Genomic DNA, 12,703 nt, shown 5'->3' with positions numbered 1-12,703 from the left:
CATGTTGTGTCACACTGACAGCCTGAACGTCCTCAGTGTGACACAGTGTGAGTTCACTATAAAACAAGATTATTGATCAGTTCCGTTGTGATGAGGTCGTCATGATGATCTGGAGTGTGACTGACAGAATGTATATGAACTGGAGTCACACGTGTTTCCTCAGTATGAACATATATGATAACAGTATTTAAAGACGGCTGTGTTCTGCTCTCTGATGCTGTCTGATGTTGAGTTGATGATGATTGGATGAGACAGTCGATCCTCTCTGTGATGTGACAGGCTGCCGACACACAGAGCAGTTAGTTTATATCTTCAACAGTAAAATGTGCTGATCGAGCACCAACAACACTGCTGCTTTGAGTCTTTGTGATCTATGAATAACTACCAAGTGAAATCAAACATGTGAGAGGCGTCATGAAACTTCAGTTCACCTTCTGTCTCTGAAACGTACAGGTGTAACCCTAACCCTCCTGTCAGCTTCATGTTATAGATCACACCTGTGGAGGAGGTGGTGTGAACCTCTTTTAGGTTTCTGTGCAGATGAGGCTCACTTCTTTCTCGTCCTGGGCCAGTTTGTCATGTTTCCAGTCCGGATGTTTCTGTTGCTCCTCTAAAGGCTGAATATGTCCTTCTAAGTTTATCTGTAAGAAGTAAGAAGAAGCCCGTTCTGTCCGTTTTTAACCAGGGTGGTGACGTGTGATGACCACGATAGGTTGATAGGTGAAACTGTTCACCAGCTCCACCTCAGGTCCACCTCAGCTCCACCTCAGCTCCACCTCAGCTCCACCTCAGCTCCGCTGATGCAGTCAGTGTTTCTTTGCCTCTTCCCTTCTTGTTTAGCTGAAGCTGAGCAGTAGATTGTTCTCTGTGCTCCTGATGCAGCTGTTGTTCTCCAGCTGAGTGAAGACTGAGTGGAGGACAGTGGATACGACATCCTCTGAAAAACTGATGAACACTGTGTTTAATCCTGTTCACACCAGTTTACTCCAACACTCTTACTGGTGTATAAACCAGTTTGTACAGTCAGACTGGTCGGACTGACTGAACAATAGAGACAGGTGCTGTGTGATGTCATACAGGTGAGTTTAGAGTCATTATTGATCTTCAGGTCTGTAGCTCAGTTGGTCTGAACCAGGAGGAGAAAACGTGAATCACATGACTGACGGCTAACTCACTGATTGGATGGTTTTGGTGATGTCATCAGGTCAGTGAAGCTGCTGTTTGTTTGTGAAGTCAGAGAGAAAGAATAGGAGAAGGATACCATGTCCAGGTCCAGGCCCAGGTCCAGGCCCAGGTCCAGGTCTCAGATCAGTCCTCTGATGTGGTTTTGACTGGTCTGCATTGAGAGCTCTCAGCCAGTTAACATCAAACATGATCACCGATGTTGGCAGTTTACCTTTCTGCACTCCCCAGATAAGTTCAAACTTTGTTTCTTTACGTTCAAACTTTGTTTCTTTACGTTCAAACTTTGTTTCTTCACGTTCAAACTTTGTTTCTTTATGTTCAAACTTTGTTTCTTCACGTTCAAACTTTGTTTCTTCACGTTCAAACTTTGTTTCTTTATGTTCAAACTTTGTTTTTTTATGTTCAAACTTTGTTTCTTCACGTTCAAACTTTGTTTCTTTATGTTCAAACTTTGTTTCTTCACGTTCAAACTTTGTTTCTTCACGTTCAAACTTTGTTTCTTTATGTTCAAACTTTGTTTCTTTATGTTCAAACTTTGTTTCTTCACGTTCAAACTTTGTTTCTTTATGTTCAAACTTTGTTTCTTCACGTTCAAACTTTGTTTCTTCACGTTCAAACTTTGTTTCTTTACGTTCAAACTTTGTTTCTTTACGTTCAAACTTTGTTTCTTCACGTTCAAACTTTGTTTCTTCACGTTCAAACTTTGTTTCTTCACGTTCAAACTTTGTTTCTTCACGTTCAAACTTTTTCTTTGCGTTAAACTTCTTTACGTCCCACTTCTTTATGGAGTGTGATGAGACGATATTTTAACACTATTTTTAAGAAAACTTCGATCAAAAGTCACAAAATGTGAATGAATTATCATATGCATCAGGAGACATGAACAATATGTAGCACTGTAAAATACTGTCATGTCTCCTGAGTCTCTGCAGACCTGACATCTGTGTATCAACTATGTGTGAGCTTCTAACGTCAAATTGAATCTTTATGACATCTTGAAGACAAAAAAGTTCGACTTCCTGGCTGTAAACTACTCAGATCTTCGTGCTGTGCAGCCCACAGAGCATGCACACTCGAGACTTCCACCGGCTGAGCCGGTTAGCTGCCTTTAACTTCCTGTTTAGTGCCCAGCTAACTTGAATGGGGATAGAGACTTGGCTTGGGGACCGGAGGGTGGCCGGTTCAAGTCCAGCTACAGACCACAATATGGAAGTGGACTGGTAGCTGAAGAGGTGCCAGTTCACTTCCTGGGTTACTGCCAGGGTGCCCTTGAGCAAGGCACCGAAACCCCCATGTGCTCCCCGGGCACCTGACACGGCAGCCCACTGCTCCTAGTTTGCAGTGTGTGTACTTACAATGTGTAGCTAGTGATGGGTTAAATGCAGAGGACTAATTTCGGGTGTGTTTGCATGTTGCATGTAGAAGATAACTGACAAAATAAAGATTCTATTCTATTCTATAAAATAATTGAATTGTGCGGCTCTTCCACATTTTATCGAACTGATTGTCTCCAGTTATGACAGTTGAAAGACTTGTTTCGTGGCGGTTGTGGCGCTGAAAACAATGTCTCCACCATTTTACAGATGCTTCTTTCACAATGTTAGCTTAAAGGAAAAAGTCTGATTGGGCTGCAGTGCATCACGTGACGATGTTACTACACAGTTTGACCACGACGAGAACTGGAGGCCTGGCCCTCGTCCTGGAGGCCTGGCCCTCGTCCTGTAGGCCTGGCGCTCGTCCTGTAGGCCTGGCCCTCGTCCTGGAGGCCTGGCCCTCGTCCTGTAGGCCTGGCCCTCGTCCTGTAGGCCTGGCCCTCGTCCTGGAGGCCTGGCGCTCGTCCTGTAGGCCTGGCCCTCGTCCTGTAGGCCTGGCCCTCGTCCTGGAGGCCTGGCGCTCGTCCTGTAGGCCTGGCCCTCCTCCTGGAGGCCTGGCGCTCGTCCTGTAGGCCTGGCCCTCGTCCTGGAGGCCTGGCGCTCGTCCTGTAGGCCTGGCCCTCGTCCTGGAGGCCTGGCCCTCGTCCTGTAGGCCTGGCCCTCGTCCTGGAGGCCTGGCGCTCGTCCTGTAGGCCTGGCCCTCGTCCTGTAGGCCTGGCCCTCGTCCTGTAGGCCTGGCCCTCGTCCTGGAGGCCTGGCGCTCGTCCTGTAGGCCTGGCCCTCGTCCTGTAGGCCTGGCCCTCGTCCTGGAGGCCTGGCGCTCGTCCTGGAGGCCTGGCCCTCGTCCTGGAGGCCTGGTGCTCGTCCTGTAGGCCTGGCCCTCGTCCTGGAGGCCTGGCCCTCGTCCTGGAGGCCTGGCCCTCGTCCTGGAGGCCTGGCCCTCGTCCTGGAGGCCTGGCCCTCGTCCTGTAGGCCTGGTGCTCGTCCTGTAGGCCTGGCGCTCGTCCTGTAGGCCTGGCGCTCGTCCTGGAGGCCTGGCCCTCGTCCTGGAGGCCTGGCGCTCGTCCTGGAGGCCTGGTGCTCGTCCGTTATGCATGACAGCTTTTCACCTCAACAAGAAATATCGTCCATTTTAATCAAGAGATCTCGTCACACCCATATTTCTTAATGTTGAAACTGTGTTTCTTTATGTTCAGTTTTCAGTTTGATGTTGTCACATCAGTGTTTATGGTCTGGTTTGGTTAGTTTCGGAAAACATCATGTTTGTCTTAAAACATCTGGTTCTGTCTCCACAAACACATCTGGAAAATGTCCCGACGTCTGGTTAGAGACATCCAGTGGTTTCTCTCTGACAGATGTTGAAACACAGTCATGAACAGTGGTCTCTGGCTCACCTGCTGAGGCAGGTTGGACTGATCTGATTGGCTGATGAAGTGTGTCAGCTGCTGTTGTTACTGTCATCTTTTCACCAGAATCTGTTTGTGATCTATTGATCCATCAGCACTGATCAATATGAGGACTGATACTTCAGTCATTGATAATGTTTCCCTGAAGCTCAGGTCCTCGTCTGTATGTCAGCCTACATTATACATCATATAGATCCTGTGTGTGTGTGTGTGTGACCCAGATAAAATGGGCAGATAAATAAAAGATGAATGAAGAGCAGACTCTTCAGGGTCCTAGTGCCCCCCGGCTCATCCCTCATACTGCAGTATGAGTATTTGTATGTATACAATCAGCTGAGATGTCCCTTTATTGATCAGCTGTAGGAGACGTTGAAGCTGTCGGAGCAGCGAAGGATCAAAAACACAACAAACAAAAAGCAGCATGAGCTGATAAAAGCAATGAAATAAGAATCTACTCGGATAAATAAAGTCCAGGAGAATAGAAATACACTATGGCTCTGTGTGCATATACCTGTGCATTGTGTGTATATTTATGTGTGTGTATGTGTGTCCTCAGTGAAACCCTTCACCACCACAGTGAAGGACATGCGGCTGCACAGAGACGACTTTGAGATGCTGAAGGTGATTGGACGAGGGGCTTTTGGAGAGGTAAGACTTCCTGTTGACCTTCTGACCCCTCCCCCACCAGTCAGTCCTTCATCTTTCTCCTTCTCTTCCTCAGAGCATCAGTGAACACAAACAGGAAGTAGTCAGGGACAGACAGGAAGTAAAGATTAACTTATACACTAACTGGATACAAATGCTCACCTGGGATATTTAAAGAAACATCACCTAATGATCACAGCGACCAACCGACCAACCACACGACTTGTTACAACATGATATCACACTGTTTGAACCAGTCGACATGTCATTCTGCTGTTTCAGCTGTTTTTAAATATGTATCCGACTTGTGATCATGTTTGGTCACAACAGCTTCAGAATATTTTCACTCACTGGCTGCGTCTCAATTCAGGGTCTGCATCCTTCAAAGGATGCATTTGAAATTACGTCACAACGCCGCGTGAAGGCTGTCCCAATTCGAAGGCTCCTTCAAATGCAGCCTTCTTTTCCCTCTTTTTGGAGGATGCACCGCTACTATCCTTCGCGGCCTCCCATATCCCAAGATCCTTTGCGCACCCGAAACAGAAGAAAGAAAGAAGCAAAATGGCGACATCAAGTGGTGTAGATCGTCACTTTCGCTGGCCTGGGCGGCAGAAATCGTGACTTACGGGTAAGGGGCGGGAACATCTGGTGACGCAACCAGGAAATGCTCCGAAGGCTAAACCGTCCCATTTAAAGGGGAATTGCCGTTTTTTACAACCTGGACCTTATTTCTAGCATAAAATACGATCATTTACTCACCCAGATAACTTTGGTGTCATTTGGAGTCGTTCGGACGAAATTAGATCCAGTGGAGCGCCGCGTATATCCATATAATGCAAGTGATTGGGGCACTGAAGCGCAGCCTCTATATAACGCATTATCTGCCGCCAAACTAGTTCATTTCACCAATATTTTGTTATGATACGCTAGTGCTATTCCCCTCTGAGTCCGGGATTGCCTGTTATCAACATCCGGGCTCTGTAGGTTGACCTACTAACCTCTGACCTGGATGATGTCATCTCTGAGCGCCGCGCGCAGCCACAGCACAGCCACAGCACAGCCACAGCACAGCCACAGCACAGCCACAGCACAGCCACAGCACAGCCACAGCACAGCCACAGCACAGCCACAGCACAGCCACTCTGCGGCGGTCGGCTCGTTTAGCTGCAATTTGGCACTGCTATGGTTCGATACTGCGTATTTCCAAATTGTCCGAACAAAATGACCAATTGGACGAAGTTCAGCTTCCACAGGCTTCCTCTCCGCAACCTGGACTTACTCAAGCTCTGGCTAGTTGCGCTGAAAATGGACCCGAATACTCAAGTGGAGTCAGAGGTTAGTAGGTCAACCTACAGACCCCAGATGTTGATAACAGGCAACCCCGGACTCAGAGGGGAATAGCACTAGCGTATCATAACAAAATATTGGTGAAATGAACTAGTTTGGCGGCAGATAATGAGTTATATAGAGGCTGCACTTCAGTGCCCCGATCACTCGCATTATATGGATATACGCGGCGCTCCACTGGATCTAATTTCGTCCGAACGACTCCAAATGACACCAAAGTTATCTGGGTGAGTAAATGATCGTATTTTATGCTAGAAATAAGGTCCAGGTTGTAAAAAACGGCAATTCCCCTTTAACAACGGTGGACGTGGCTTTCGAAGGTACCTCCGAAGGACTCGCCTTCGGAGGCTGCAAAGGCCGCGTCCTTCGAAGGATGCAGCCTCTGAATTGAGACACAGCTACAGATGCAGGATTTAAAACGTTTGTCCTGATTGGTCCAGGTCTGATCTGCTGGAGGCGGGGCTTAGATGTATAGATTTGTCTGAACAGAATCCAGAATAAAATCAATTTTACAGTTAAAGTTTCAGCCAAAACAATAAAGTCTGTTGCTATAGCGCCACCATCTGGTCATTAGGATATAGTAAGTAAATTATACAACATAATATGTTGTATATGTTGTTATTTATATATTATATAAACTATATAACATATATATAAACTGTTTATATATAAACTGTTTATATATAAACCGTTTATATAAACCGTTTATATATAAACTATATATATAAAGTTTATATATATGTTATATAGTTTATATATAAACGGTTTATATAAACCGTTTATATATAAACTATATATATAAAGTTAATATATACACTGTTTAATAAACAGTTTATATATATATAGTTTATATATAAACTATACATATATAAACTGTATGAGTTGTAGCGTTCAAGCTGAGTGTAACTCTGAGCTCATGTTTTCTGTGAGGACGCCTCGCTCTCTTCCTGTGTTCTTACAGGAAGTGTTTCCAGTTAAATGTAGCGCTGCATTTCCTGTTTATAACACTGAGCTTCCTGTCTGCTTCCTCTGTGCTTCCCACAGGAGCTCAGGCTTTTTTTCTTCAATAAGCTTTATTCAAACAGATCAGTGTACATGAGAACAACCAGCAGACACAAGCAGAGGCCCGACAGGAGAGAACGTAATAAAATGAAATCAGATTTTATTTTGTCACATTGACCTGGAGATGATCATCAGCTGAGAAGAGTTTAACTTTTGTTCTATAATAGTTCACATGTAGTCAAGTATTCTCTGTTCAGAGTGTAAAGGAGCCGTCCGCTCCTGTTTGTAGTGTGCTCATGGATGTAATGGATTACTTTGACACTGAAGACTGTCAGGGGACTTATGAACTGAGATGCAGCTCAGTCTGTCAGCTGTCAATCATTAACATGTCTCCGCCTCCTGACAATCATTAACATGTCTCCGCCTCCTGACAATCATTAACATGTCTCCGCCTCCTGACAATCATTAACATGTCTCCGCCTCCTGACAATCATTAACATGTCTCCGCCTCCTGTAGTTCAGTCAGTCTGATAACAGCTGGACTAAAGTCCACATGTGGTCCATCTGATCTGAGTCCAGTGAACTCAGACTGACGCTGATGTTGGTTTGTTTTGTCTCTCATTGTTTTAGTTTTGTTTAAATGAATCAGTTCAGTCTGAAGCTGCACCAACACACACACCTGTGATCTACACAAATACAGGTGGACATTGTTGATCAGTGACTGACACTGACAGGAAGTTATCATTGAACCGGGCTACAGCTAGCGTACAGTTAGCTTGATACTCCACAGTGAGAACTGTCTGACTAAAACTCAGCAGACATCTGATGATGAACCACTGCTGCAGCTGTCAGTCTCCATTAAAGGTCGACTCACTGACTGATGCTAAGCTAACCATGCTGTCTTACCTGAGTGGTCGAGTTCAGATGGATATCTTTTATGTTTGATGTGAACGTTGACCTACAGCTGATTATCTTCCACGTGCACTTTTATAAAGTGAAGTCACCTCTGAGCTTTTACCGCTCTCCGTCTCTCACACTGTTGTCATGGTAACCATGCACACTGGTATGTAAACAAACTGACACCATTGTGTTGATGTGTGACGTAGAAAGGTGCTATTAGCGTCCATCACATACAGCTCTGCTGATCAGGGGAGGTCAGGACTCTATGGCCTTAGCATTAGCCTCCATGCTAAAATCCCATCTTTGTGATGACATCATCAGCTGAGATCAACAACTGTGCAGGAACTCATACAGTACAGAGTGTGTGTGTGTGTGTGCGTATGTGTGTGTGCATCGTCCTCATACCAGAGGAAAGGTGTGTCAGAGCCACACCTGCCTGCAGCCTCAGGATATGAACGCACACACACGTGTGTGTGTGTTAGTGTACCTGTGAGGACATTCCTTGCTGTGAGACTCACCTGGTCCTCACAAACACACAGATACACCATCAACAGTCAGGTAAACACACACACGTAGAGCAGGACCAATCAGAAGTGTCAGTACAGGTAGATGAACAGGTGAGGTGTGGCTCCACAACAACAGGCTGGATGGATCACACTCTGATCTCCAGGTGCTTCACTATGATGTAAATGAATTGTTGATTTAACCTGCCGATCATCATGCTAATGTTCAGGGTCATACTTGTGTTCAGGCTCCAGGTAGAATACAAAAGGTTCACATACTTTAAATACACATTATTTTTCTTACAGGGTGCATTGCTGCAACATCCCTTTTCACATTAGCTTGAACGCTCCTTTTTAGCTACAGGGTGAGACATCTCACCTCTGTTCAGTCTTTGGTGAGAGTTGCTCATGCGCATTGTCTTTTATTTCAAATATAACGTTTGAACTTACATCACAGTAGCAACTTTGTCTGCTGAATGACTGGAGTGTAGATATTTTATAAAATAAATTTATATTTATATACACATTTATATATAAATTTATATTTTTATATAAATAGAATGGACCCAGGAAGTGGGTCGGGGTTTGAGGCCAGTTTTTGTAGTGGCCGGACCGTGTAGCTACATCGTCACATGACGCCCTGCGGCCCAAAAAGACTTGTTCCTATAAGCTAACATGGTGAAAGACGGGGCTGTAAATGCTGGATACATTTTTTTGAGCTAGACAACCTCAAGAAACATGACCCGTTTACTGAGACATGACCCGTGTACTGTCAGAGTTTGATCCATTCGGTCCAATAACATTTGAAAAGTCTAGAAGAGCCTCACCATTAAACTATTCTGTATCCTCAGTCAAGTTAGCCGGGCGCTAAACAGGAAGTTAGCTGGCTCGGTTGTCCGAAGTCTCTAGTGTGCACGCTCTATGAGCCGCACAATGCGGAAGCTATGTGGAAGAACCCGGGCCAGAACATGGCCGGAGCAACCGGGAGTCAAGAATTTTTGGCTTCATGGGCTACTGAGCAGTTTTCATAGGAATGAACGGGGCTCCGCCTCCAACACTGAGTCCAGTAGCTATTGGTCCATGAGTGACGCACATCCAACAGAGAAGGGAAGGTTCTGACGGACCCCCTTTGGACATTTTCACGTTGCAGACGTTTAACATGCACCAGAACCAGAATGTTTCAGAACACAATGAAGGAAAAGCACAAATCAGAATATGACCCATTTAACAAACCGTCCGATTTTAAGAGTTGTTGACTGAAACGTTAACGATGCAAGAGATCACCATGGTTACTGTAGCTGAGAGGCTCTGTCTCTCACCCCTCTCTCTCTCTGTGTGTTCATGTCTCTCGCCCCTCTCAATTTAATTCAAAGGGGCTTTATTGGCGTGAAAGTTTAACAACAATTTTGCCAAAGCATCAACACACAACTTGTCCAAACACTCGGACAGATGATTTACATTAATTATATATACAGTATATCCTGTGTGTGTGTGTGGTAGGGGTGGGCGATATATATCGTTTGCGATAATATCGTCATTGTTGTTTTGACGATGTGCAAATTTCCATTATCGAGTATTTAAATTACTTCGCCAAAAATATTGAAACACACGCGGAAACTCCTCACATCCACTTAACACACGGTGCAGCAGCGCCCTCTACAGCATGGCAGGATTCGCCCCACCCCTCGACCTCTTGCCTTCGACCTCTGAACCCCGCGACGTCTCATAACAACAACAACAACAACAATGGCGGACTACGTGCTTGTGTTCGTGTTTCTTGCAACTGACTCGCCTTGTAGTCGAGTGTGAGTCGCAGCAGCAGTTCCACCTCATTATCGGTCCACACAAACGGTTCTGGTTTCCTTGCACTGGCCATTTTCGTCTTCTTGTTGTGTTCGGTTTCTCCGTCTACTGTCTGTCTGTTTACAGCGCGCAAGCTTTTTGTGCTCGCTCCGTCTCTTCTTCTCCGTTTTTGGTGGATTTCAAGCGCCACCTATAGGCCTGGAATATGAACTACAGCGTTTTCAGTCGTTTTGAAATCTGTTCAACTTTTAGCACCGCTGGGCGCTCGGAAAATGAGTTTTTGAGCGCTCTCAGTCTAAAAACGCATTTGGTGGACACAAGCCCTAACTCAGACCATTCCAATCACATTTTAAAGGATATCGACTGATTATCGTTATCGCCGTGATTGTTTGTGTCTTCCTGTTTGGATGGTCAGTTTGTGGTCACTGAGCCTGTACTTGGTGAGCATCTGTCTCTGTGTTCATGTCTCTCGCCCCTCTCTCTCTCAGTGTTCATGTCTCTCGCCCCTCTCTCTCTCTGTGTTCATGTCTCTCGCCTCTCTCTCTCTCTGTGTTCATGTCTCTCGCCCCTCTCTCTCTCAGTGTTCATGTCTCTCGCCCCTCTCTCTCTCTGTGTTCATGTCTCTCGCCCCTCTCTCTCTCTGTGTTCATGTCTCTCGCCTCTCTCTCTCTCTGTGTTCATGTCTCTCGCCCCTCTCTCTCTCAGTGTTCATGTCTCTCGCCCCTCTCTCTCTGTGTTCATGTCTCTCGCCCCTCTCTCTCTCAGTGTTAATGTCTCTCGCCCCTCTCTCTGTGTGTTCATGTCTCTCGCCCCTCTCTCTCTCAGTGTTCATGTCTCTCGCCCCTCTCTCTCTCTGTGTTCATGTCTCTCGCCCCTCTCTCTCTGTGTTCATGTCTCTCGCCCCTCTCTCTCTGTGTGTTCATGTCTCTCGCCCCTCTCTCTCTCTGTGTTCATGTCTCTCGCCCCTCTCTCTCAGTGTTAATGTCTCTCGCCCCTCTCTCTCTCAGTGTTAATGTCTCTCGCCCCTCTCTCTCTCAGTGTTCATGTCTCTCGCCCCTCTCTCTCTGTGTGTTCATGTCTCTCACCCCTCTCTCTCTCAGTGTTAATGTCTCTCGCCCCTCTATCTCAGTGTTAATGTCTCTCGCCCCTCTCTCTCTCTGTGTTCATGTCTCTCGCCCCTCTCTCTCTCAGTGTTAATGTCTCTCGCCCCTCTCTCTCTCAGTGTTCATGTCTCTCGCCCCTCTCTCTCTCAGTGTTCATGTCTCTCGCCCCTCTCTCTCTCAGTGTTAATGTCTCTCGTCTCTCTCTCTCTCTGTGTTCGTGTCTCTCGCCCCTCTCTCTCTGTGTTCGTGTCTCTCGCCCCTCTCTCTCTCAGTGTTCATGTCTCTCGCCCCTCTCTCTCTGTGTTCGTGTCTCTCGCCCCTCTCTATCTCAGTGTTAATGTCTCTCGCCCCTCTCTCTCTCTGTGTTCATGTCTCTCGCCCCTCTCTCTCTCAGTGTTAATGTCTCTCGCCCCTCTCTCTCTCTGTGTTCATGTCTCTCGCCCCTCTCTCTCTCAGTGTTAATGTCTCTCGCCCCTCTCTCTCTCAGTGTTCATGTCTCTCGCCCCTCTCTCTCTCAGTGTTAATGTCTCTCGTCTCTCTCTCTCTCAGTGTTCATGTCTCTCGCCCCTCTCTCTCTCTGTGTTCATGTCTCTCGCCCCTCTCTCTCAGTGTTAATGTCTCTCGCCCCTCTCTCTCTCAGTGTTCATGTCTCTCGCCCCTCTCTCTCAGTGTTCGTGTCTCTCGCCCCTCTCTCTATCTCAGTGTTAATGTCTCTCGCCCCTCTCTCTCTGTGTTCGTGTCTCTCGCCCCTCTCTCTCTGTGTTCGTGTCTCTCGCCCCTCTCTCTCTCAGTGTTAATGTCTCTCGCCCCTCTCTCTCTCAGTGTTAATGTCTCTCGCCCCTCTCTCTCTGTGTTCATGTCTCTCGCCCCTCTCTCTCTCAGTGTTAATGTCTCGTCTCTCTCTCTCTCTGTGTTAATGTCTCTCGCCCCTCTCTCTCTCAGTGTTAATGTCTCTCGCCCCTCTCTCTCTCTGTGTTCGTGTCTCTCGCCCCTCTCTCTATCTCAGTGTTAATGTCTCTCGCCCCTCTCTCTCTCTGTGTTCGTGTCTCTCGCCCCTCTCTCTATCTCAGTGTTCATGTCTCTCGCCCCTCTCTCTCTCAGTGTTCGTGTCTCTCGCCCCTCTCTCTCTCTGTGTTCGTGTCTCTCGCCCCTCTCTCTATCTCAGTGTTAATGTCTCTCGCCCCTCTCTCTCTCTGTGTTCGTGTCTCTCGCCCCTCTCTCTATCTCAGTGTTCATGTCTCTCGCCCCCTCTCTCTCAGTGTTCATGTCTCTCGCCCCTCTGTCTCTGTGTTGGTGTCTCTCGCCCCTCTCTCTCTCAGTGTTAATGTCTCTCGCCCCTCTCTCTCAGTGTTAATGTCTCTCGCCCCTCTCTCTCTCAGTGTTCATGTCTCTCGCCCCCTCTCTCACTGTGTTAATGTCTCTCGCCCCTCTCTCTC

At 46.8% G+C, this 12,703-nt stretch overlaps 1 protein-coding gene across 6 annotated transcripts in view; it reads left to right on the top strand.

The window, feature by feature from the left end:
* cdc42bpb (CDC42 binding protein kinase beta (DMPK-like)) overlaps positions 1–12,703 on the top strand; it is a 44,073-nt gene that overhangs the window by 2,172 nt on the left and 29,198 nt on the right. For all 6 annotated transcript variants that reach the window (XM_073492566.1, XM_073492570.1, XM_073492568.1 and 3 more), the window contains exon 2: positions 4,521–4,612. In XM_073492566.1, coding sequence (XP_073348667.1) covers positions 4,521–4,612 — 92 coding nt within the window. The remainder of the gene's footprint in view (positions 1–4,520; positions 4,613–12,703) is intronic.

Source organism: Pagrus major, chromosome 22, assembly GCF_040436345.1.
Source record: "Pagrus major chromosome 22, Pma_NU_1.0".
Lineage (NCBI taxonomy): Eukaryota > Metazoa > Chordata > Actinopteri > Spariformes > Sparidae > Pagrus > Pagrus major.
Note: the sequence above shows the minus strand (reverse complement) of the source record. Positions and strands in the feature narration are given on the sequence as shown.